This window comes from Gracilinanus agilis, chromosome 5 (genome assembly GCF_016433145.1).
Source record: "Gracilinanus agilis isolate LMUSP501 chromosome 5, AgileGrace, whole genome shotgun sequence".
In the NCBI taxonomy this organism is placed as follows: domain Eukaryota; kingdom Metazoa; phylum Chordata; class Mammalia; order Didelphimorphia; family Didelphidae; genus Gracilinanus; species Gracilinanus agilis.
The window spans coordinates 150,953,422-150,980,148 of NC_058134.1; the positions used below are offsets into that span (position 1 = coordinate 150,953,422).

The 26,727-nt window shown below is 40.6% G+C and overlaps 1 protein-coding gene across 1 annotated transcript in view; it reads right to left on the reverse strand.

The window, feature by feature from the left end:
• Nucleotides 1–24,770, reverse strand: part of PIK3CG (phosphatidylinositol-4,5-bisphosphate 3-kinase catalytic subunit gamma) — a 56,381-nt gene extending 31,611 nt beyond the window's left edge. The window contains exons 1-6 of the mRNA XM_044677856.1: nt 24,731–24,770; nt 13,625–13,771; nt 9,424–11,424; nt 3,786–3,851; nt 3,180–3,405; nt 1,356–1,459 (exon numbers count right to left, since the gene is read on the reverse strand). Coding sequence (XP_044533791.1) covers nt 1,356–1,459; nt 3,180–3,405; nt 3,786–3,851; nt 9,424–11,421 — 2,394 coding nt within the window. The 5' untranslated portion in view covers nt 11,422–11,424; nt 13,625–13,771; nt 24,731–24,770. The remainder of the gene's footprint in view (nt 1–1,355; nt 1,460–3,179; nt 3,406–3,785; nt 3,852–9,423; nt 11,425–13,624; nt 13,772–24,730) is intronic.
• Nucleotides 24,771–26,727: the final 1,957 nt, after the last annotated feature.

A 26,727-nucleotide genomic window follows, 5' to 3' on the forward strand; every position in this document is an offset into this window, starting at 1 on the left:
CTTGAGGAGGTAGTTTACATTCATTTTCTCTGCTTCTTTTGTTTACTCTCTTATTAATCTTTTGCAATCTGGCTTCAAAAGGTATAAATGTAAAGTCCTGTGGCATTCAAAAAGCAAACTTCATAAGTACATGATGGGAGAGGTATGGTTAGACAACATTTTGCCTGAAAAAAGTTCTGAGAGCTTTAGTGGCCCCAGAGTTCAATATAAGTCAGCCATGGGACAATACTGATCTTGAGTTGCAATAAGAGAAACATAACAGTGATTAGTGGCAGGTGACTTCACCTTCTTGAGCTTTGATATGCTTATCCTTAAAGGGAAGGCAGTAGGCTAGATAATTTGTACAGAGTATTGAAGTACTCATACCTGCGAACTCTATGAAAACCACAGAAGGTAGTTTATATAAGAACTATTATTCCTAAAGGAATTAAGTGACTTCTGTTATCACACATATTAAGTAGAAGAGCTAAAACTTAAGCCCTGAAAATGAGCACACTTATCTGCACACTACCCTTGCTTCTTGAAGAAGATAGGACCTATTATCAGAATCATCGTTCTTGCAAAATGGAAAATTGCGGGTGTGGCTTTTGTTATAGTCATAGTGGTGCCCTATGAATGTAAACAGTATTTCAAAGATTTGTGATTTTATCTGTATGGATACTTCCCTTTCCAAAACTTATCTCTGTGTTTCTACCCTCGAAGTCTTCGTGAGTTTCTGTAGCTGTAAGAATTTAGTGCCAAATGGGCAACTTTCTAGGGGAAAGCTTCTGCATCTTTAGTTAGGCTGATCTTTAGTGACAGACAATCTAGAACATGTTTTCAAGCCTTCCTAGACTCTGGGCTTTCAGAGTTAGAGTATACCAGGATGAGATTTTAGAGTAAGATTTCAGGGGAGGACTTTCATCTTGCATACAATTTAGAATTGTTTGTATGTAAAAAGCTACTACATGATGCTCCATTTATAGTAGACATGGAGACCAATGTCATTTCTTCTTTTTTTTTTAAACCCTTACCTTCTGTCTTAGTATCAGTTCTAAGAAAAGAAAAGTGGCAACGGATAGGCAATTAGGGTTAAGTGATTTGTCCAGGATCACACAGCCAAGAAATATTTGAGATCAGATTTGAATTCAGGTCCTCCTGACTCCAGGCTTGGCACTCTATCCACTGTCCTACTTAGCTGCCCTGACAACAATGATTCTTGGGGCCAATGCTTAAAGTATAGATTAAAGGAAGTCAACTCTTTCTCTGTTTAACATCCCTCAGCCCTCTCCCCTGGTACATATCAGCCATCTCAACTGTTGAAACTTATCAGGACATAACAAAGATTCAAAACGAAAGATTACCATGACACTTACCACGAGTGTTCCTGCTCTTAGGCCAGGATCATAGGGAACTCTAAAACTTTTTGGAAGATTAGAATTCTGAAGGTTTTCAAGCTTTTGCTTAAGTTGCGAGATAACTGCAGTTGACACATTAGAAATCAACAGGAATTCATTAAGATGACCATTGCTCAATATCATACATACACACGCACACACACACACACATTTACTAAGCATAACTTGTGCACTTTTATCAATGACTTGGCTAAAGGCATAGAACACATGATTATCAAATTTGCAGATGACTCAAAGCTGAGCAGAATGGATGATGGACATTGAACACGCTTAGAAAGGAAGGGATTCATAAAGATCTTGACAGGCTAGATCTAGCATTGGGGAAAATCCATTCATACGAAATTCAGTAGAGATAAGTGAAAAGTTAGCTTAAAAGTTAGTTCCTTTAGTTAAAAAAGTTAACTTCAAAAATACAAGGTGGTGGACGCTTGGTAAAAAAAATAGGGAAAAAAAAAGATTTCTTCTAATCTTGAAGGGGACAAGAAAAAGAGAAAGGACACTGAAGGAATTTTCACTTTAGATGGGGTGAGAGAAAAGCTCCAAATAATTGAACAGTTAGAGCCCACTCCCAGGTAAGCTTGTTTATAGATCTATAGGGATAGAGGCCTGAATCTGACACTTCAACAAGTCAAGTCAATAAGTATTTGTTGAGGACTTAATCTGTACCAGACATGGTGTTAAGGACTGTGAGTGAAAGAAAGACAAAAATACGGTCTCTACCCTCAAGGAACTCACATTCTAATGAGCCTCTACCACATTTCCTTGGCATAAGGAACTCCCAGATGAAAAGGGAATTTCCTTTGCCCATTCAGGCTGTTCTTGATCTGCAATGTTTACTTTTTTGAGAATTCTTTTCTAAGGCATTGAGAGGTTGAATGCCAGAGTCAGAATTGCCCAGGGTTGCACAAATGGTATGTGCTGAGATGGAGTCTAAAAGTCTAAAAGGTGATTACTGTAGCTTTTCTTCCATCTAGTGATGCTTTGTGGCTGAGAGGTAGGGGTGGGAGGGAGGGAGGGGGTAAGCTAGTGGGCAGGAGTGAGAACTGATAGGAAAACAGATAGGGCGACATCAAATGCAAACTTGTTTGGGTGCTATAAACACTTTAAAAAAGAGGAACTTGTGGTAGGTGGGGGCAGGGGTTAGAAAATATGAGATAGCTTCAAACTGTTCAAGTTGTTTTTGTTTGTTTTAAGTACTTAAGGAAATTAATCCAAAGTCATTGTCTGAATATCAGATAGTTGAAAAATCACTGAAAATTGGACTGATGTTCCATCATAAGCAATTTTTGACAAAAATAAGGAGAATATTCTTTTGGGGAGGCGAGAGTATTCTATATGTATTCAGTAAGAATCAAAGAATGAATCTGGAAATTCTGAATGCAAAGAACTAGTCCATGGAGCTAATAAAAATTCTCAAGCCTTTATTTAAAAAAAAGACTAAAAATTGTCTGGGGCAGAGTAAAATAAATACTTATTTCAGTACAGGAAAGCAAATGTGAAAAACTAAGAAAAAATATGAGACCCCTTTTCATCCAGTTGCTCTTTGAAGGATAGTTTAATTATCTATGTAGAACATTTTTGAAAGCCCTTTCATAGATATTAATTATACTTGAAAATCTGAAATAATTTTGTTTTTTTTTCGCCCTTCCCCCTCTATGCAGAAAGAAGTTAGGAAAACCTTTTTTTATGTTTTGGGCTTTTTGGGGAAGAACTACATTTTCCAGAAAAGGTGGAGGTGACAGAGGACACTTAAGAAGTGACACAAAAGTATGGAAACTGTACCTTGGGAAGTGACATCATATTTTTCTGCAGAAAGTGACTTAATATCAATAGTGACTTTTTGTAGCATCCTGATTACTTGAACCTGTTTTGTGAAATCCTCTAACATAGCCAGGCCGCAGCCCCTCAAATAGGCTTCAAGGATCACTGCAAACCGTTGTTGGTAGTGTCTGGACTGAGCAATCTCACTTCTCAGAAACCAGAACAAGAAGTGACCAATTCTCTTGTTCTGAGAATGAAAAAAAAATAAGGTTGAAGTCGGTTAATATGAATGACATTTAGGGTCTGTCAGTAAATGAAAGAGATAAGGGTTAGATGTGGGATCTCATTGGTATAGGGGACTCTTGGGTGAGGAAATTCCCTCAAGCTCCATAAGTCATCATATTCTCAGCAATTTATAGTCTTAGAGTATTGATTACCTAGGAGCAATGAAAAGAAATGACTTGTCCAAGGTCAAAAACTAGTCTCTGTGACCTGAATCTAAGTCCCTCTGACTTCAAGAAAGGCTCTAGTAGGTACAACTAGAGTCGCAGAATTACTAGCCCATGCTGCCTTGGTTAAACCCAGTTTTTAAAAAGTCCCTGATGTCATCAGAATGAAAATACTTACTCTCAAACCACGTTTCAGCAGAAATCTGGCAAGAGCACTGTCATGGTATGGTTCAAATTTCACAGCCTAAAGATAAAACATATTTATGTATTTATGCACAAATATGAAGATATGTATCAATGAGTCCAAGCATACAGATTAATTTTATCTCTTGATAAGGAATAACTGAAAACCAAAGGGAAGCCTGGACTTCTATAAGCCAGGACCAACAGTAAAGGCTTTATCATGGATCTCTGTTATGTGTTAGTGTTCCCAGCAATAAAAAAAAGTAGTCATTTTTCTTTTTCTTCTAGAGTCACTCCACTTTGTTAAGTTGGGGCTGTAGGATTCTAGGTGGCTGAATGATGGAGGCAGAACCTGGATCATTGTTGGCTTTGCTATGAGCCTCTGCTTTGCAAGAGGAATGAAAAGGTGAGAAGGCTGGGGGTTGGAACTGGGAAGATACTACCTGCTAGTGATATTCCACAAATGTGAGAATTATAAACCTGGGGGAAAGGGGACTGTAGCCCTCAGGTCTTTCTCTGCCCTTTACCAAATCTATCTGATCATACTCTCCATTGCAGGTGGGTAAGGAATCAAGGACTACCACTCAGCTAAGTTCATGGACTTCAGGCAAGAGGAAAGCTGAGCTGTTCCTCCTCTACCTTTAACTGTTATCTCAGCACATTCTCCATCTAGCCTTGGAAGTACACTTCCTTCTTGGGGATGCGGGGGCATGCCTGTGAACAGTATTTAGCCATAGGCTGGTTCAGAGAGGATAGGCAAGGATCCAAGTCACTTAACTCTGATTGCTTAGCCTTTGCCTCTCTTCTGTCTTAGAACTGGTACTAAGACAGAAGATAAGGGTTAAAAAGAGAGATCATTCCGATGCTGTCTCAGGTTCTAATAGAGACCAAGTCTGGGTTTCCTGAAGGCAATGACTTTTTCACTTTTGTACTTTCATGCTTAATACCTACCATATCCACAGGGACATAGAAAGGCTTCAATAAATATATGTTGATAGATTAATAAAGATATGAGAAGAGATCAAAGTTCATTGCTTTTTTGTCTTTCTATGTATTTGCTCATTCCAATGTATCTACCCAGAATCCTACGCATCCTTTAAAAATCAGATCAAATTCTACTTCTGCCATAAAACCTTCACAGATCCTCAGTCAATAATGACCTTTTGCTCCTTAGATCTGATTTAGAATTTTGTACAGTTGTTCTCTCTTCTCTCTCTGTCTCTCTGTCTCTGTCTCTGTCTCTGTCTCTGTCTCTGTCTCTGTCTCTGTCTCTGTCTCTGTCTCTGTCTCTCTCTCTCTCTCAATCTCAATCTCAATCTCTCTTTCCTCTATAGATTGCATAATCTTACTAACTGGCAGCTCCATGGGGACAGGGACCTCAAAAAGCTGCCCTTATGAAGTTTTTCATGTAATGGAAAAGATACTAGAATTACCAGGACTTAGCAAGAGATTGGATAAGAGGGAGGCATGTGGGAGAGAAAATGGCTAAAGATGTCTCCCCTTTCAAAGGGAGTCCAAAGTCCGGCCATTGTTGTATTAACTTCAGCTCAACAGAGATAGAGGAAAAATATATTGATTATTTATGGACTATTATGAGTCTTCTGTGTTTTGTTCATTGTTTCTGGGCTTCTCTCAGTCCTTAGCATGTTTTCTGGAAAGAATCGAGTTTATTCTGTAGAAGATTACGAAACAAAAAAGGAGAGAAAGAGGAGAGGAAGAGAGAGAAGTCATTTAACTCCTCTAAGTTTCAGATGCTTTGGCACAACCATTTCAAATGATTATTGTGAGAAATAATTTTGTAACTCTTAAAAGACTATTTAAGTATAAACTATGTATATATTCCAAAGGAGAAAACAATAGAAAAATGGAGAAATTCTATTTTGTTTCTGAGATTCTCTCTAGAGAATAGAATCAAAGAACTTTGGAGGCAAGGGGGGCCTGATATCATTCAATCCATGACTCCATGTCCAATGCCACTTTGTTGCATCAACATATTCGTAATTTGTTATCTCCTGAACTGTTTCTCTAGAAATATTCTTAGATTATTCAATCTTTCTATTCAAAGGAGAGAATAGAAAACATCTACATCAAGCCTACATCAAGCCAACTCTCCAACCTCTGTCCATCTTTCATGGGCAGAGAGGATCCATAAGAAGACACCAAAGTTTTGGTTGGGATTCTGAAGCAATTTTTCCCTCCCACACTGTAAATGATTAAAAGTGGTTTTGTTAACTATGTTTCTATTACCCTGAAGTTGCTTCAAAATGAAACAGAACAACAAAAACCCAACCTTTTCATGGGTGTGGTCAAGAGCATGCAGATTTAACTGTAATGAAGTTTCTGGCTTTGGGAATGTATTTATTAAGCTACTCATCCAATTGTAAATGAGTATATTCATTCCAGTACTTTAAAAAAAATCTTTGTTGAATATGAGAGTTGGTACTCCAATTTTGTAAAGTCAAAATGTAAACCTCAACTCAGAAAGGGTTTTATTCAGGCAGCAGGAATTTTAAAACATCTGAAAAAAATAGCACAGAAACTTTAACGAATGGTCAAAGTAGTGTTTAAGTTATGTCTGCTAATTTTTTTTACTTCTTTCGTTCCAAGCAGGCAAAATTGAAATAACAGGAAAATTCCTCATTCTGCAGAATTTATTTGCAGAAAAGACAAGGAAAGGCAATGCAGATGGGCCCTCTTGGTGTGGATCAGAATTGATACAAATTCTGAGTCTGGAAAATTCTGCACAGGACAAAAAAATAAGACGATATTTTGCTGTGTTTTTTCCTTCTTTAACTTCTTTAATACTCTGGCAATTAAATAAACATTGGATGGAAGGAAAAAAAATAACATTGGATGCTTTTAGATGACATGTAAAGAAGCTCTACAGAAACGGGTTTTGAGAGTCTAATGGTAAAAATAGAAACTTGACAGTTAAGGATGTGAATGCTTGATTATTGGTAGGGTGATATGATAGAAAAAATATTCAACTTGGAGTTAGAAGACTTGCCTCTGACACTTACTATCAATGTGATCCTTGGCAAGCCACTTAATCTCTTACCTGTTAATTGGAAATAACAATATTTATATTACCTACCTGGCAAGCTATTCCATTATCTTCTTTTTAACCCTTATCTTCTGTCTTAGTACCAGTTCTAAGACAGAAGAGAGGCAAGGGCTAAGCAATCAGAGTTAAGTGACTTGCCCAGGATCACAAAGGGAGGCATTGTTTGAGACCAGATTTGAACTCCGGTCCTCCCAACTCCAGGTCTGGAACTCTACCCACTGTGCTACCTAGCTGCTCCCTCCCCACTCTATTATCTTTGCCCAAAACAAAAACAAAAAACAAAGAGCCAAATGCAGTCACAAAGAGTCAGATCCATTTGAACAACAAGAAACACAGTGTTGTCAAAGAAGGAAAGCTTTGTAAACCCTAAAGTACAGTATAAACGTGAGTTGTTCTTATCTTGCTTGTCTGTAAACTTTAGGGACAATCTACAAAAATGGCTGTCTTGGTATCTCATTACCTACCACATCTATGCATTACAGAATATAATTGCTGCCGTAGCCTCTCTAATTCTTCCCTAATAAGTACTTTGCCTAATAGTACAGCATAGTGCAAAGATGAATGAATGAGGAGCGAGAAAGAGCTGAGTTCAAGTTTTCTGCCTCTACCACTGACCAAACTATGATCAACTAGGGAATCTTGCTTAACCTCTCTGGGCCTCAGCTGCTGCATCTTTGAAATGGGGATGATAAACAGCATACTTGCTTATGGCCAGAGGGCTAGCTCAAATGAACTCTAGAAGCCTGACCTTGGGAAATTCAACTTTGCCTCTCCTGGTCTTAATTTTCTCATCTGTAAAGTAAGGGATCTGAACTAGAGGGTCTCTAAAGGATTTTCTCACATTTAAAATTTTGTATGCTTCTGAATCCTTTCTAGCTCTAAAATGGGATGTTATGAACCTCAAACACTGGCCAAGGCAATTTGTACTTGTGATAAATGCCATCAAATGGCAAATTAAAAAAACAACAACAACACCAAAACAACTCTTGTTCTTACTTGTCCAGCCCTGAATACTTATCACCATTGACCAGGATACAACATTCCTTTACTTAGAGATATGGACTATCAGAATTGCAAGGGACTTTAGAAATTAATTCTTCATTTTATATAAAAGGAAACCGAGGAACCAAGAGGTCATAGGACTTGCCCACCATCTAGAAGCAGGCAAATGTTAGAGTTGGGACTTGAATGCAAGCATTCTGGTTCTCAGTCTTTTCCACTAGCCTACAAAACCCCCCAGAACTCAACAGGTACCGTATACACCTGTGAAGGATCTCATTCCCTCTTAAAGTTTAAGACATCATTGATGTCACATAATGAACAAACATTTACTGTGGATTTTACAGATAAGAAAAATAAGATCAAATGAAATAGCTAGGGTGGACTAACAGGAGGAGTGTTCTTTCTCTACGTTACACTGATATTCAAAATGAATTAAAGACTGAGAATTATTATCAATCTAATTCTCCTAGAAGGTAATGGCTTCAAATAGACTATAATAATCACTCACATTTATATAGCAATTTACAGTTTATAAACTCATCACCTCTTAATCCTCACATAAATTCACTCTGTATTGTCTTGGGCAACAAGAAACAAATAGAATAATTTATTATTTGGTGAGTCAGCTTCATTATGATCACAGTCTGTACCATGGACAAAATAATAGATTTGGAGTCAAAGATTTGGGTTGGAATTCTGGCCTGTGTAACAATGGACAAATAATTTAACCTCTTTAGGACTTGGTCTTTATCTAGAGAATGGTGGAGGGGTAAGAGAGTGAACTAGATGGACTTTGAGGTTGTTTTTAGTTCTCAATATGTGATCCTACAATACAGAATTAGATGGGACTGCAGAAGTCATCCAGGCCAACTCTTCATTTTATAGATGAGTTACCTGAGGCCCACAGAGTAACTTACTTAAAGTTATAGGGTAGCTAAGTGTCAGAGATAAGACTGAACCAAGATTCTCTGACTCTAAGGCTACTTCCCTTTCCATTGAACCATACTGTCTATCTAGAATTACTTTGATTACTAGATTCTTAGATTGTTAGGACAAGATAGAAACCTGAGGATTATCTAGTCCAGGAATTTCGTAACCTGGGACCCATGGATCCTTTGGGCATCCATATTTAGATTTCAAATGATCCACTTTTTAAAAATATTGATAATTGTATTTCAATCTGATTGGTTGTCTTTTAATGTTATTTATTTTATTTAATGAATTTTAAAGCATTATTCTGAGAGCGGGTTGTCCATAGGCTCCCTGGGCTGTCAAAAGGAACCAGGGCATTAAAAAAAGTTAAGAATTCCTGATCTAGTCCAACCTCCTCATTTTGAAAATGAATAAATGAAGGTCCAGAGAAGTAAAGAGTCTGGTTCTAGGTTATACAACAGGTTTTTTGCAGAACCAGAATTTGAATCTGTCCTTTCCATAACACCATGCTGTCTCCCTCCTTATCCTGAAGCACTGAACCACCAGTATTTTCATAACCAATGAATGAGGTGCTTGTGTTTATGCAAATACAGTTCTTGAGACTGTTTCCTTTGGTAATTCAAACATATTTTACCTGAACTAGTTGCAGCAGGTAATGCAAGACATCATCATCCTCCAAGCTTTCTAGCTTTTGCACTGCAATAGCTCTTACATTTTCGTCTGAAAAGTTGCAGTCTAAGAGTTGCATTGTTAACCCAACATCCAAATCACTTTGATCCCAAGCTTCTCTTCTGGCTAACAACTGGTACGTTTTGGCCACAATTTCTTGCTGTCCCCATTTCACTGAGCTAAACAGCTTAGGGTATGCTTTGGGGTGCTTAAGGCTTTCATACCTAAAATGCCATAGTAATTCTTTGTCCTTTGCGGTGAGTGGGTTAAGTGGGTCAGTGGCTATGATCTCTTCCAGCTGCTTACGTAGCTGATTGGGCATCTCTCCCCGCACCCTGTCCCCTTCAGGGTCAGGCGTGGGCTTGTGCTTGGGCAAGGCGATTGGGTGGCAATAATTGTCCAGAAGGATGGAGATTGACATGGAACTCTCGGTATCGGGGTTGGTCGCCGATGTAAGCTTGTCTGCATTGATGCTCCCTTGGTCCTCTCCTTTCCCTGATATCTTCCACATGTGCAGGACATATTCTCCGTGCCTCAGGAGAAATCGGTGGTCAATCAGCAGAAGGTTCACATAATAGAGTAGCTGACTTTTGCCTTTGGTCTCGAAGCTAGGCATGTCATGAGATCCGGCAGCTTTGGAAGACTGAGCTGTTGCTTTCCCACAGTAAATCTGAAGGTTCAGTATAGCCCCTTTGGGCAAGTCCTTGATTTTGATACCAAACTCAAGCCACACGTTCCAGAGCACCTCCTCCGTGAAAGGTTTAGAGGTGGTTCGTCTTTGGCAGAGGACCTGCTGCCCGTGCTGGATGTTCGCTTCCACAAAGACTGTGAGTTCAGTGTTCCGCGGGAGCACCGGAATGTCGATGCCCCTGATCTTCACCCTGAACCTTCGGTCGCAGTCCCACAGGGAAAGAGTAAACACTCTCTCGTGATTCTTCCCGTTTATGGTCAGCTGCTCATGGTAGCCCGTGACTCCGGTGCAGTCGTCTACGAGCGGCCACTCCTCCTTCCTCACCTCGTCCTGCCCTGGGTCAGGAGGAGCGTCTAGCACAAGGTGAATCTCTTCGCCATTCTTGAGACAATGCCTAATCCACTGGAAATTCTTGATCGGTGTTTCACCCACGATATACTCGTCCCGGCCACAGACCCGAAGTACAAAATCCAGCTCGCTCTGACTCTCAGGGATGTCCATTAGTGACTTCTTCTTGGCCATCTTGGTGAAGAAGCTCTGCAAGATCGTGCCTGGGGTATCGTCTGCGGAGACCTTGATCGTTTGGCTCGTGGTACTTCGGTGGATGACGATGAAAATGCAATTGTTGACGATCTTTTTCAGGAGATATGTGGGGAGTGGTTTGGAAGTCACCCAAGGATGCATGGCATAGAGTTTGGGGTCTCGGCTCTCGACCTCCATCATCCGCGGGGTGACGAGGCGGCGCCGGGTGAATTCTAGCTCATCATCATGCACGTTGCTCATGTCAGTAACGTCATAGCCAATCAGGTCGTTTAGCTGCTGTTGGAACTCCCGAGTTTCCTCTGTGGGCGGCTGTCTCTGGACTACATGGATCTGGCCCATGTTCTTCTGGAGAGCTTTCCAGTACTTCACACAGTCCAATGTCTGTATCAGCTGGTACTTGTCATAGATCTCATACCACTGTCCCTTTTTCTCATACAGCAGGAGGAACTGCTCTGGGGAGGACTGGTGATAGAACTGCTTGGCTGTGCTCTCCTCCATGGCCTGCATCCAGACCTGTACTTTCACCTGCTCCACATTACAGTTTCCAGCCGCTTTTAGGATCACTGTTTCTGTGACTTTGGTGTTCTGGTGGCTGGTGGGCAGGATAAATTCTATGGGAATGCGCTCCATTGAAGATGAGCTGATGCCAGCACTTTGTGGCTTCATTCTCCGCCGCCTTCCCCTGTTGTCTTCTCTCAGAACCACGGGCTCATGGTCCTCCAAATCCATGCCCTAGGTGAACCATAAGCAGAAGAAAGCAAAGATTTTAATCAAAAATAGTACTTTTCCCCTTGCCAAATATGTAGCAACCAAAGTCCAGGAAATCTTGTTCTTGGAAGTGTAAGTGTAAAAAACAAAAAATGGCCCATTAAAGGGAAATAAACACATCTCAAGATTAGCAAAATGACCAGTTCAGGGATTATGTCCTAGAATTCTCCGAAATGGAAGAAGTTAAAATTCTCTGCTTTGAAGGCAGCCTATCAACTTATTTCCCCTTTCTCAGTGTCGTACTTGTCCTTGGGATTTAGACACCCAAGTATGTTCTCTGCTTCCAAACCTTCCATACCTCAACTTAACCATGCCCCCTAACTCACTCATTGCTGAAGTTTTTTTTATGTTTTGGGCATATCTTTCTGCCCTTCTGTTCTGGTTAACAAAAGCAATAAAAAAATCACTATCAATCCAAGAGGCAAATGAACTTGTTTAAAAAAAAAAACAACCACGATTTAGCAGATAAACAAATGAAATATTTATATCATAGTGCAAAGGGCCCTGACTCTGGAGTTGGAAGACCTGGGTTCAAAACCCACCTCTCTCAATAGTTCTTACTTGTATGACCTTGGGTGAATCACTTCTTAACCTTTTTAAGCTTCGATTTCCTTTTCTTTAAAATGAAGAGTTTAAACTAGATGTTCTCTGCAATTCCTTTCATCTCCATATCTATTAACCTATAACCTTGCTATTTCTAAACACTCCAGTTATTAACTGAATTATCTGTCACTCAAATAAGAATATTAATATGAAAATCATTTATAAAATATTTCATCCTTTTTTAAATCTACCAATATTTGGTATTTTATTCCTCTTTGCACAATATTAAAATTAAACAATGACAAACTTCTGCAAAAATACCTTCATTTGTGAGCTAATTCATCTAATCAATCTCTGTAACAGTAGGCATGTTCTAGGAAAGACAAACTCAGGTACTTAAAACTCCTTTGTTAAGCCTCTCCTGCTTCCTCTAGTTGAAAGAGATAATACTACAAATTAAATATTTGTCATTTCTTATAACAAGTCCTCTAATTTCTCCTTTGTATTTACTCTCTAATCATATCAGAATTATTGAGTGTATATGTCTTACCTCTCCTACCTCATCAAGCAAGAAAGTATTTTGAAGGTAGGGACAATATTTTTTATCTTTATATCTCTATCAATTATTTAATTAGAAATTGCAAACCACCTTGTATTAATAATGTAACACGATGAATATTGTCATAGACATCAGTATAATTCTGGGCAATGGCAAATATTAGTTGTTGAAATAAAAATTGAAGTATGATTTGTTACTATCCTTAACGGATTAATATTGCCAATTCCACCAAGAGAAGTAAGCATGACTTATTCTTCCCTGTAGATATAATAAAGTATTTCATCATTAATCAGAAAGTAAATCTTGAATATCATGACACCATATCCCATTGTAACGTGATCATTTTCAAATATCTGACTGAGAGTTTTGACTTATATCCCTTTCAAGTATTATCAAGGGGCACTTCACTGCAACAAACCCAAATTGTTCTTTTTCATAACTGGGTTGTGATGAATAGCCCCATAAAAATGCATGCATCTTAAATCATGAAGCCCTTTGGCATATAGAGCAAGCAAAAACAGTACTAAACTGATACTCACGCTGATAGAGAATTAAAAAAAACACACACACACACATCAAAAAATTCTCCTAACCCTAAGCAAGGAAAAAAGAATAACAAATTCCCTTTGATTTCAGTGCATCAATTTAAATAAGAAATTAGCTTCCAAAGAAAGCAGATTGGTCTACATACTCACAGGCTTTCCTTTAGTCATTCTTAAAAACGAGTATTGCTGTCAGCTTTGAAGGGAAGAAGTCATTAATGCTTTGTGAATGAAAGGATACGCTACCTAAGTCTCAGCTGCTCTGGTCCCATTGAAACATCTCTCTTTCTTTGCTCCCCACTCTCCCCAGACTAGGACCGTCTTAATGCACCTGCTAAACTATTGTCAGAACCTTACAGATGTTCCAAAAAAAGAGGACAAGATATAAAGTGAAACACAGAATGAAACAAAAGAAACATTTAGCTCATGCTGGCAATATTTCTTCCTAAAAATATTTTAGATGAGGAGTAGAAAAATTAAACTATACATACAAAGGACAAGAAACTGAAGAAAATGTTACCTGACTAAAAGGACTGTAGCTACGATACTGAAGAGTCCCTTGTTTGTTTTTTAAAGCCAGGGCATTTTTTTTCTTCTTTAACAATTTTGGTGTTTCTCTCTTCTGTTTTTTGTAGGTCTCTTTTCAAATCCAGATGTAGAGGAAGTGCTGCAGTTACCAGGAAGGAAGTTTTGACCAAGTTGATTATACGTATGATTGCTCATTTTAAAAGTGTCAGAAATGCATTTCCTGTCATAGCAAATTAAGAGGTAGAGAAAGAGAGGGTGACAGAGGGAGGAAGGAAGGAGTGTGAAAAAAGTAAAAAGAGAGATAGAGAGAGAGAGAAAGAGAGAGAGAGCGAGAGAGAGAGAGAAGGAGAAGGAGGAGGGAGTTGTTTAAAACTGCTTTATTTATTTTTATTTTTATTTTTATTTTAAAAACCATTCCTTCCATCTTTGAATTAATACTAAGCACTGGTTCCAAGGCAGAAGAGCAGTACGGGCTAGGTGATTGGAGTTAAGTGACTTTTCCAGGGTCACACAGGTATCTGAGTCCTGATTTGGTCTTATTTCTAGGCCTGCCTCTATCCACCAAATCATCAAGCTACCCCTCTCTATTATAATTATTTATATTGAAATTAGAATTATTTATATCTAAATAGAACTACACATATATGAGCTACAAATACATGTACATTTCCCAAGCCAGTTAAACTAGAAAAGTCTAATAATCATCTTTGTAAAGATGAGAGCCTACTATCATTAAAACTTTTGGAGCTGAAGTTCAGCACTGAATTATTAGAACTGTGAGTAATTCTTACCCTTCATCATAGCCACAAGTAGAAATTCAAGCACCTGAGGCAAAAATGTACTGTGCATGGTTGAAACGTACTATAGATAGGGGACTCGGGGTCTAATGTTGAGGGATTAGGATGCCAAGATATTTGAAGGAGGTACAGATTGGGGTAGGGAAGACCAGACTTGGAACTTATTGGGTTACTCTCATCTACGATCTGGATGCTCACAGATGATAACAGCAAGGATACAGATGAGATGAAGTGAATTTTAAAGGGGGAGAATTGGTTACTGAATGATGATGGTAGAGGTGGATTCTGAAAATAACAATGAAGAGCAAGGAAAAAGTCAATTCTTCTTCCTGCTTCTATTTATTAGGATATGTGAGAGGAGTTATTAGCCTTGGAGAAGGAGCCAAGAGATAGAACTCCTTAAGGATCATAGACTCATAGATTCTAGGCACAGATAGCCCAACCTTCTCATTTTACAGATGAAGAAGCTGACATTTGGGTAAGTTAAATAACTTGCTCAAGGTCAGTTGGGTAGTTTGGTGGCAGAGCAGAAATTTAAGTTCAGGTCCATTGATGACAAATTTAGAAATTTTTCCAAAATGCCATGCTGAGAAAGCTAGGTTTCAGCAAGCAATACACAATGAAAGGAATATGAGAAGAAATGATCAAAGTCCACAGGAACATGGATTTAAACTTGGACAAAACCCTGGAGGTCATCCAGTCAGCCACCCTTCCTTTGTAAATCAGGAAACTAAAGCTGATAAATGAGGTATTTCACCCAAGTGGCAGCTGGAGGATTTGCACTCAAGACCTCTACCTCCAAATTCAGCAACCTTTCGATTACACAAAACAGAGAAAGGTTTGCAGAGGATATCATGGACCACAAGAACAATGAGTGAGGGGGGAGGGGGGGGAACAGGGCAACAAAGGCCAGCATAGGTGGCAGGGAACTCTTTTTGGCTGATCTGTGGGGGTTCCCTGTGATTTTGCTCTAATGCTGGGTGGGGGGGGGGGGGGGGGCTTTGTGATAAGTTTCTAGACCAGGGAGTCTATATGGACTACCTCTATCCTGGTTAGATGGTGCTGACGGGGAAAGGTGTGATCCCATGAAACACTGAGAGGACCATGATGGTAGGCTGGAAGAAAGAAACAAGAAACACCCCCATGAGGGCTGAATTATACCTTGTTGCCCCAAACACCAGCATTTGGAGCTCAGTACTCATATCCTGTGCTGGTTTCACACTTGCCTGTAAACACGAATTAAGCTTTCTTGTTTAATATTTTCATCTATTCACTCACTGAGAGCACTAACCTAAGCAAACAAGGACAATTAAGGCATGCATTATTTTGATGAAAAAGTCCAAGCTCTCAGTTCCTTAGCAGAGCAAAGATCTCCCTTGTTGCTTTGAGAGGTGAGCTTCTGAAATGTCAGTGGTTCAAAGTGAAAGCGACCCAGGCTGGGGCAAAAAGCAGTGAGGGACAGCGATTTTTAAAGGAGGCAACAAAGTCAGCCCTTTAGAAGCTGAACACCAGCTGGCAAATGATTTGGTAAACAGTAACCAGGTCATTTATAATTCCAAGTCAGAATGACTCATGGGGCATGGGTCCGGAACACTGAGGGCTCTGAGTCTCATGACGTTCACTCAAAGAAGGGAGGATCTTCCACATGTCTTGGAACTCATAGGCTAACTGTCCTATTATCCTAGCTCATATTTATAAAGTGCTTTTCGATGTAAAAGTGCTTTCCACATAACCTCATGAGAGAAGTCATTCAAGTATTATTGTGACCATTGTACAGATGAGAAAACTGAGCTTGAGGGAGCTATTTGCTTACAGTTTAGATTCAAATTCAGTTCATTGTTCCTTCTACTCTTCTATGATGCCTTATAAGTGCCTTACATTTATTTTATTTATTTATATGTTTAAATATATTATTATTTTTAATCTATTATATGCATTAATTATATATTTATACATTTACTTATTGCTTTCATAAGCATTATCTCATTTGGCATTCCCCAAAACTCAAGTGGGAAAAGCTACTATAAGTATTATTATTCTCACTTTGTATGAAGGGAAACTGAGGCTTCCTTGTAGCCACTTGACTGGTAAATGACTGAGCCTGTATCTGAACCTTAGTCTTTTAACTCTAATGTATTGCTTTTTCCAATGCACAAAGCACTTTTTAGATCCAAGACCAGGTGGTGTTTCTCAGGATGCTTCCTCTTGGCAAAAATCCATCCAGTAACATATCTGCTTGATGAACACAGGGATTGTGTCGCAATTAAACTTTGTATCTCTTCTAGGACTGAGGACAATATTCTCCACACAGTAGACACTTAGTAGATGCTTGTAGAATCGAATATAATTCAGGAATCAAAGTGAATTCTAGGGCCTGGGGAGTAATGAAGTATTTATCTGCCATTCTTTGGCCAGTCTTCATCTCGTAGCATCAGAAAGGGCCCGTGCCTGTTCTCTGTAGAAATCGCTGTTTGGGGTCCATCCTTTCCATTTCTCTTCTTTCTCTTGGGTCACAGACTTCCTCAGTGGTACCAGTACGAAGCATAACCAAGTATTGAGACAACCTCTCTCCATCAGCACAGAAATCATCTGACTATCAGTCAGTCACTCAGAGGCAGTTTATCAATGTTCATGATCGTATGTCTTGGAAGAGTGTGTTCCTTCGGCCAACTCCAAGGCTAGCATTTGAATTTAGGTGAATGTTTGTAAGTCTGTAGGCTGGCAAATTCTTGGGCAGAAGGCAAAAGAGCCCTAAGAGTTTGCCCACACCAGCCAGCACTCCAGCTAGGAACAAAAGTACTTGGGGAGAGTGAGGATGGGTGTGTAGAGGAATGTGTGAACAAGGAGGAGTTGTAAACCTAATAACAAACTTTGCTTCCCTAGATGACTCCATCAATGATAAACATTTATCAAATATCATTATAAAGACCATTCTTTAGGTTGTTGGAAAGCTCCCTTGTCTTCCCTAATGCATTTATTCTGAAAGGGTAATGGTGAGGAAGAAGAAGAGCTGGCATATGCCCCTCCGAGAGGCACATATTCACAACTTGGCTATTCTGGGCATGCTGAGAAAGGAGGCAGATGACACTGATAATTCTGCGAGGCAGAGGAAATTCAGTCAGTCAAAAAACATTCATTAATAAACATTCACCAAGTGCTGCTATGTGCCAGGCACTGTGCTAATTGCTAGAGACACAAAAAGAGGCAAAAGAGAGTCCCTGACCTTATAATCCAATGGGAGAAGGGATTGATGGTTTGAAAAAAATATATATATATATACACATATATACATACACATATATGCATATATATATGTGTATGTATGTATACATATAATCTAGAAAAATGCTAAAAAGAAAGAGGACTTGTTTTGGAGTCAGCAGTTGTCATTCACTGATTTTTCAGTTGAGCCCAACTCTTCATGACTCCATTCGAGGTTTTCTTGCTAAAGATACTAGAGTGGTTTGTCATTTTCTTCTCTAGCTCATTTTACAGATGAGGAAACAGAGGCCAACAGAATTAAATGATTTGCCCAGGGTAACACAGCTGGATAAGTGTTAGAGGCCAGATTTGAACTCAGGAAGATGAGTCTTCCTGACACCAAGCCTGGAACTCTATCCACTGCACCACCTAACTATCCTGGAGCCAGCAGACTTGGGTTCAAATTCTTCCTCTGTCATTTATTATCAGTGTGAGATTGGGCAAGTTACTTCATCTCCCTATGCCTTACTTTCCTCATCTGTAAAATGAGAGTGTGTGACTGACTCTTCCAGCTCTAAAGGCTACTGCTTTAATGCCTGATGATACTGAGTGATAGGTACAAAACTTACGACAATCTGTAGATTTCTGACAGTTTTGTTACCCAGTTTGCAACCATCATTTGTTGTTAGGGATGAAAAATGCTGCTCTTTTCTCTAAACCCTTGTAAAAGAAGACTCTTATACAGTAAGAGTTCCCCTAAGTGAATGAATAAAATAGGTATATTTCTGCCTTAGATATCCTTCTTGCAGAGGCATCCCTCCTGCTAGGTGCTTTTTCTTCCTGGAATCAAGCACTAAGTTTGGAGACCCAGATCTACCTTGGTGCTCTGATACTGTGTAATCACAGACGAGTCCCTTCACCTCGGAGTTTCTTTGGCTGTACTTCTGCCACTTACTTCTTAAGATGAAGAGGTCACTGGATTTAGAACTGGCACAGACATTAGAGACCATCTAGTCGAGTGCCCTCATTTTTCAGATGAATAATTGAGAAAGGCTTGGTAGCTCACCCAAGGTTACACTTTCAAACCTGATCTCTCTGACTCCCAAACCAGCACATATTCCACTTGAAAAGGGCTTTTTGGGTAAATAGTGCTTTGGAAATGTCGAAGTACCATCTAAATATGTTGCCATCTTGGTAGGTGGCTAGAAGACTCCAACACAAGGATTACACTATTCCTAAGAACAGATGTCACTTTCAAATTGTTACAAGAGTAGGTGACAATTCAAAGGAACTATAACAAGGTAGAAAGCAGGTGGTGCAGATAGTGCCATGGAAGAATCGATAATCAATAAGTATTTATTGAATGCTAATTACGTGCTATGGTAGATACAGAGAACCATGCTATGGTAGTAGCCTTCAAGAAGTGCAGAGACAAGGTATCATCATCTGAGACAAACCATCGATAACCTCCCCCTCCCCAAAAAAAGACAAGGGTAACAAACACTATAAGAATTCAGAAGAAGGAGGCTGTAGGAATGAGGCTCCTCAGACTGGCTGATATTATAATCAGGTCTTAAAGGATGATAGGTCTTGGATGATGAGAGAGAAAGAAGGAGGGGATTTCACACAGCAGAATGTGAAGGGCAAAGTGTGGGAAAGAAAATTCAATGTTTATTTTAGGGTCCATGATTAGCTCAGATGTACTGAAATGGAGGCATTTGTAGAGTGATTAATAAGGTTGAAAAATTCACTGGGAGACAAACTAAGAATCAAAAGTCTTGAATTCAAGTCTAAGGAGGTGGTAATTTTGTTTTTCAAAAGGCAAAGAAGATTCACTTAAAGGTCCAGCTTTTACATGCTGATCCAAACTTTGTTCCCTTGTATGACTATCCCCCTGGGAAATCCACTTTCCCCCACACTCCTTTGCCTCCAACCATCTCTGCAATGATATTCCCTCTACTCTGCATAATCTTGTGTGGACCTAATTATTCACATGTTCTCTCCATCATTAGAATGTGAGCCTAAAGAATTTCATTTCATAAGATACAAGGACTCATTTCTCTCTTTATGCCCTACTTTGGGGGTTGGATCGTTATTCCAAAAGTGCTACTGAAATGTAAATTATTATATAGAGCTCTGAAAAAGGTGGTATTTGTGTTGAGTTGTAAAGGAAAGGAAACGAAGGGTGAGAGGTAAGGAGGAAGGGTACTCCACTCAGGACAGTATAACAATTTATATTTCAATAGCACTTACTAGATGTGTGACCCTAGGCAAGTCACTTAAATTCTATCTGCCTTAGTTCCTCATTTTTAAAAGGAGAGCTAATAACAGTATCTCTCTTTCAAGGATATTATGAGGATAAAATGAGCCAATATTTATAAATCACTTTGCAGATCTTAAAGTATTACATAAATGAAATGACGACGGTGATGATGATAATGATTTTCCTGATCCCTGCTAAAGCTTCTCATTTCAGGTTGCCTTTAATTTTGTAAATATACATCCATATATGTGTGTGTGTCACATATATCTTGTATGTATCTAGTTATTACATGCAGCCTTCCCTGTAAAAAGATGAGCTCCTTGGAAGTAGGGCTGACTTTTTGCCTTTCTTTGTAATGCAGAATCCAGGCATATAGGAAGCTCTTAATAGATATTTGTTGACTGATTGATTGATTGCTCTTTACTGATAAAGATGTTCAGCCTGGTATAAGATCTTGGACCCTGGAATTTTGAAGGATTGCACAGAGATAGTCAAGGTGGAAAACTGTGAGGAGAACTGGGAATCAGGGAACCCGGGTTATGGTCCTGGCCCTGCCAATCTGCAGAATCAAAGTAATTTATTTAACCTCTCTCCACTTATTTCCTAATCTGCCAATAACAGGAGCAATTGCAAGCACATGACCACAATATTGTCATGATATTTTTCATTATTATGGGACATCGATGAGAAGAACCATAGGAGCCTGTAGCCAGTTCAAGGTGAGCTCCCAGTAGGGCATCCTATTTCATTCTTTATCCTTTAGCTATTGGAAAAGTCCAAAACTCAGCCTTAATGACTCCCTGCACTTTCTCAGATTTCCTCAAGCAGTAAATTTGGAAATCACTCAATACTAGAACTAGAAGGGACTTTATAGGTCAGTGATGGCAAACCTATGACACATGGGTCAGTGCTGACACACAGTCATTTTCAATGACATGCGGCCACATACAGAAAAGTACGGGGCTGCATGCCAAGGATGAAACATTTGCTGTAGTGTAGTGTAGACACTCTGTGCACTATAGATGACAATTCTACCTATATTAATTTACCTATTTTGGTTTATTAAATACAGTTATATATTATAATTATACATTTTTGTTATTTAAACTATAAATATCACGAAATTATTATCTTTTTTCCTCAAAGTGACACACCACCCGAGTTAGGCTCGGTTTTTTGGCGAATTTTGACACATCAAGCTCAAAAGGTTGCCCATCACTGTTATAGGTCATCTGGTCTAAACTCTTTATTTTATAGATGAGGAATATGAGACCCAGAGAAGGCCTGATTAGAGTAATGGAGACAGTAAAGGACAGGGGCGGTATTTGAATAGAAGTCTTCTGGCTCCCAAACTAATACTTTTCCCACTACAACACACTGCCCTCTAGGAGAGGGGCTACTAAAGATTATTCTGGTTAATAAGCTTTTCAGTAATGAACTAGGGTCAACACATGACAGTCACAGGCAGATAAATTATAGGTCAAGGAAAAACTTCTTATCAGAACTGGGCAAAAGAGAATTTTGGGGGGGAGGAGGAGAGGGAAGGGTGTCTGTGTTTGAATATTTAAAGAATTGTCATGAGGAAGAGGAATAAAGCTTACTGAGAATGAAGAACAATAGGTAGAAGTTTCAAAGAAGCAAATAAAGGCTCAAAGTCAAGAAAGATTCTCATAGTTAGAACAGAATGCCTCTCAAGGTGATGGGTTGGTCCCTTTTAATTGGAGGTCTTCCAGCAAAGGTGGAACCATCATTTTTCATGTTTGTTGTCATGGGGATTCCTTTCAGGTATGGCTTGCTGAGTTCCCTTCTGGTTCTAAGAAATCTGTAAAAAATGGAATAGGATTCCTGGGAGTTGGGTAGCAGAAGAATGTTATTGAGAATTGAGTTCCTCATCTTCAAGCAGGAACTGGATGACTACTTGTTCTCAAAGGGATACATGATTTGGGGAGGGATAGGACGAGATGAATTCTGAGGTCCTTTCCACCTCTAACTCCATATTATTAATGTGGCTGTATTAAAAGTTGAAAGGTAGGATGATATATATAGTTTCAGATTTGGACTTAGCAAGACTCGGTCTCAAGTCTTTGCTCTCTGACCTTCTGTAACCACAGGAAAGCCCCTTAACCCCTCTGAGTCTTATATGACTGTGTTTCCTAGACATATTGGCTAAGTTATAAATAGGTTGCAATCTGCAAAAACAAGTGAGGGAACTTGTTAAGCCTCTTGCAAGGCTTCAAGCACTATATAAAAGCTAGCTAATAAAAGCAACGAATGGGTTCCAGAAAGAGAAAGAGGATGTTTCTAAGACAAAGCAATTCTTGCAATAATTATTTTAGTGAAGCTGGTTTCCTCTTCTGTGAAATGGGGTTAATAATAGCATCTACCCCCAGAGGGTTGTGAGGATCAAATGAGCCAGTAATTGTAAAATCCTTAGCACAATGCCTGCCACATAGTAGGCACTTTATAAATGTTAGCTCCATCCTTTGTCTTCATGCCTTTACACTTGAAGTCCCCTTTGGGTGGAATGTCCCCATTTCCTTCCTAACCGCTCAGTCTCTCTACCTTCCTTCCAGCCTTACCTCAAATTCCAGAATCTGTGGGAAGCTTTTCTCAGTTTCCTGCAGCTGCTAAGGCCTTCGACTCTGAGATGATATCCTTTCTATTTTGTCTGTCCCCTGTGTACTCGGTTATTTACATGTTGGCTCTCACATTAGAATATGAACTCCTGAAGACAGAGACTATTTGAACCTCTTCTTGTAGCCTAGGTGATGAACAAAGTGCCTAGCATATAGAAAATGGTTAAGAAGTGCTTTCTTTCTGATCCACTGATTGACCTTATACTTGATTTGTAAGACATAATAGGAGCTCCAGAGTTGGAGAGAAGGCCTGGATTCCAAAGCTACCTTTGCTACTTCCCTTTTTGTTTGACCTACTATCTCAGGCCTCAAGATATCTAAAGAGTCTTCTAGATCTAATCCAGTGATTCCCAAACTGGGCGCTACCACCCCCAGGTGGGTGCTGCAGCGATCCAGGGTGGTGGTGATGGCCACACTTTTTTTGTATTACATTCTATTCTGAGTTCAATAAATAGTTTCATAATTTCCAGGGGGTGCTAAGTAATATTTTTTCTGGAAAGGGGGCGGTAGGCCAAAAAAGTTTGGGAACCACTGATAAACCTACCATCCTCTTACTAGATCATCTTTAAAGATCCCTTCCAGCTTTCAATCTTTGGATCCTATGTTCCCCATGAGCCTCTCATGCCCACCTAACCAGACAAGTCAGTCAGTAACATTAAGTGCCTACTATGTGCCAAACACTGTGCTAAGTACTGAGAATAGAACAAAAGTCAAAAGATAGCCCCCCCCCAGGAGCTCACAATCTAATGGGGGAGACAATAAGCAAACAAATATGGACAAACAAACTATAGATGGGCAAAAGGAAGTAATTAATGGAAGAAAGAGACTAGAATTAAGGATTGGGAAAGGTTTTTTATGGATAGTAGGTTTCGGCTGGGACTTTAAGGAAGCTTGAGAAGCTATGGCAGAGATGAGGAGTAAGAACATTCCAGGAATGGGGAAGAGCCAGTGAAAATGCCTGGATCCAAGAGATGAAAGGTCTTTTTTGTGGAGCAGCAAGAAGGATATATTGACAGATTGAAAGTATGTGGAAAGGAGTAGTTGTACAAGCTATAAAGACTGGAAAGTGATGAGAAGGGCCCGGAGAGCATCATCCCTCCGACTTAGAAAGGGGATGATTCTAAGACCAGCTTAACCAACTTCTGGTGGAGAGAGAGCTGGCCTAGAAATCAGAAAGATCCATGTTTAAGTCTGCTTCCCTTACAAACTATCTGGGTGACCCTGGACAGGGGATTTAACGCTTAGTGACTGGGGCAATTTCCAAGACGCAACAGGTTCCAGAGCAAAGTGCCCACCTGCACTGGAAAAAGAAATTCCCCAAAGGGCCTTCTCCACTCAGGTAAGACCACAAATGAAGTCAAAATCCAAACCATGGCAAAATGCGGAAACCACGGAAGCAACCTTGGCCATTCCATTCACAAAATGTGCTTCACAGAATAGAAATAGCAGGCAGCGGATGCCATCCAGGCTGGCAGCTAGGCTCAGTAAAAGGGCTCAGTGCCTTTGAAACATCCAGGATGCCCCCTGACATTGATTGGTAGTAGGGGAGTGATTCTGCTTTGGCTGGATTATCAATCTGACAAATCGACAGATCCTGACTCTACTGTATTCCCAGACCCAAACATACAGAGACATCTTCATAGATGTGAATTCTCCATACGTATACCTATCCATCTCGGGCATATTCTCTCATCTTCCATTTCTTCACACGAGTGTGCGGGAACATGAGAACACACACACACATACACACACACACACACACACACACACACACACACACACACACAATGGAGTTCAGACACACGGTGGGGTCTTCTCAAGCTCGAAAACTTCGAAAAGAGGCGCTATTTCACTCAAGGATGACGTTTTTCTCCCAAACTACGGAAAGAGTACAAGGCAAGGTGCAAAGGATTGAAGTCCTAATGGGCCACTGTGCCCAGAGGTAGCTTTGCTAGAGGGAGCTGCAAGGACCACAAAAGCTGCTTCCTAATCTTTTCCCTGGAACAGAATCCCCAAACCCCTGCCTTCCTGCCCCAGACAGCAAGTCGGGAGACCTAGGGAAGAGAGCGGGGCGGCTTTGAAAGAAAGCCCCACAATTCAGCTGGGGGCAGCATTCCCTCCCGGCAGAGAGAAAAAAGCAGGAGTGCAGCTGTCCCCAAATGTCTGCGCCGCAGCCCTTCTGTCTCTTCAGTTTTACTTACAGACAGACAGCAGACCACTGAGGAGCCTCTCCTGCCTCCCTCTACAACGTAGCAACTTAAGTGCTTAGAGGCAGTTGCCGGCAGGCAGTCAAGGTAGATGGCAATTGGTTTGGAGCACTGCCAGGTAGGAAAACCTGAAGCAGCATCCCAGGCCCTTGCCCAGCTCCACCCAGACTCCGCCCTATCTTTTCTCAGCGCTCCTCCCTCTGAGCACCAGCCAGGGAGCTCTGTCAGCCTCTGCTGAGAGCTAGTTCCTGAGGGACAACTATCTGAACCCGCGAAGTGGGCCGGCAGACGCCTTCAACGTGCCCCAGATCTCTGCTTCTTCCTGGATTCTTTCCCCACCTCCGCCCCGGCTTCTCCTCCCATTTTCTCCCTCCGGGGTACAGTGGGAAGAATTCGAATTCTGGGTATGCTATAGGGAGATCGTGGGCACTTGACCTCTGGGTCCTGATGCTTCACTGCATACCGCAGGTTCCACTGAGTGTTCTTCCAGATCGAAATGTACGCTCCCTTTACACTGGTAGATCTTTGGTTAAAGCAGGGGCTGGGGACTGAGATACCTCCCACTGCTGGGAGAATCTGGAGCCTTCAGAAAAGGGGCAAAATTACAAAAGAAAGGCGGGGCTTGGGGATCTCCCTCCTTTCAGGCGTCCCAACAAAAAGTGGACCCGTTTGGGGCGTTATTTTTCCTCTAGTTGTCTAGTGGACAGAGTGCTGTGCAGTCAGAAAGACCTGAGTTCAGATTCTGACTGACACCCTAGCTATATTAACTGAGCAAGCCACTGAAACTCTCTCAGACTGTTTCCTCGTCTATAAAATGGGAATAAAAATAGGTTTTTGGTTTTTTTGGTGTTTTTTTTTTTCTGATTCTCTCTGGCACCTCTTGGTTGTTGTGAGAATCAAATGACATAATATACAAAACGCTGCAAATCTTAAAGTGCTGGCAGTCGGCTGGTCAGTCAATTACATTTATTAAGTGCCTACTATGTGCCAGGTCCTGTTGCTGGAGATAGGAAGAAAAGCAAGATAACCGCTGACCTCCAAGAGTTCACAGTTTAAAGGGGGAAGACATAAAAAGAAGCTGTAAATGTAGGATTCAGGAGGAGCTCTCCCCTGTTCCCCCTCCATTTTCAATCCGAGGCCAGAGGGGCAGGGGCTGCTGAGGAGGTATGAGTTTCAGAGGTGACTCTTGTGGAAGGATGAAGAGGTTTCAGAAGAATGAGATGAAGAGCAAAGAAATGCAGCAGAGTGGGCAAGGGTGAGGTTCCCTGGGCACTCTCCTAATTAAGGGGCCATGACCAGCTACACTCTACCCACCAAAGCCCAAAGAAAACCAAGGATAGCTACTTCCATTCAATCACATGTGACTGTACTGCTAGAGGGGGTAAAAACTTCTCCTCCGTACACCCCATCAGGGCAGCAATGCCAGGTGCCAATCCCTCCACATCAATCCTTAGAGAGTCACTTGATGGGCTAGGGAAATGGATGCCAATTTGGGTGGGTCCCACCTTTGGAGTACTGCCAGGTAGGGAAGGTGGGGAAGCATCTCAGTCCCCAGCCCCTGTTTTCCCCAACTCCCCCCAAACTTCCTATGCACTTTCCTCCCAGGGCTTCCCTCAGGGCCCTCATTCAGCCTCTGCCACCAGTCTGGCTCAAGTCCCTGGGGAACAGATGTTTTCTGGATGAAAAGGATAGAGTTTTCCTTTTGCCCAGAAAGAACTTATTCCTGCAACAATAACTAGCATATTAGAGGCCACGAAGTCCTTCTCCCGACTAGCCTTGTGTTTTGTGGGGCGCTTATGGTGCTTCAAGTCAGGAGGACCCGGGCTCACATTCGGCTTCACTAATGAGGGAAATGGAACTATTATTAGTTGGACAAGTCACTTGAGCTCTCTGCAGAACAGTTTCTTCATCTGCAAAACGAGGGGGTTGGACTAGATGGCCTCTGAGGCCTGTTCTTGCTCTAAATCTATGATTCTACCATCCCATGACTT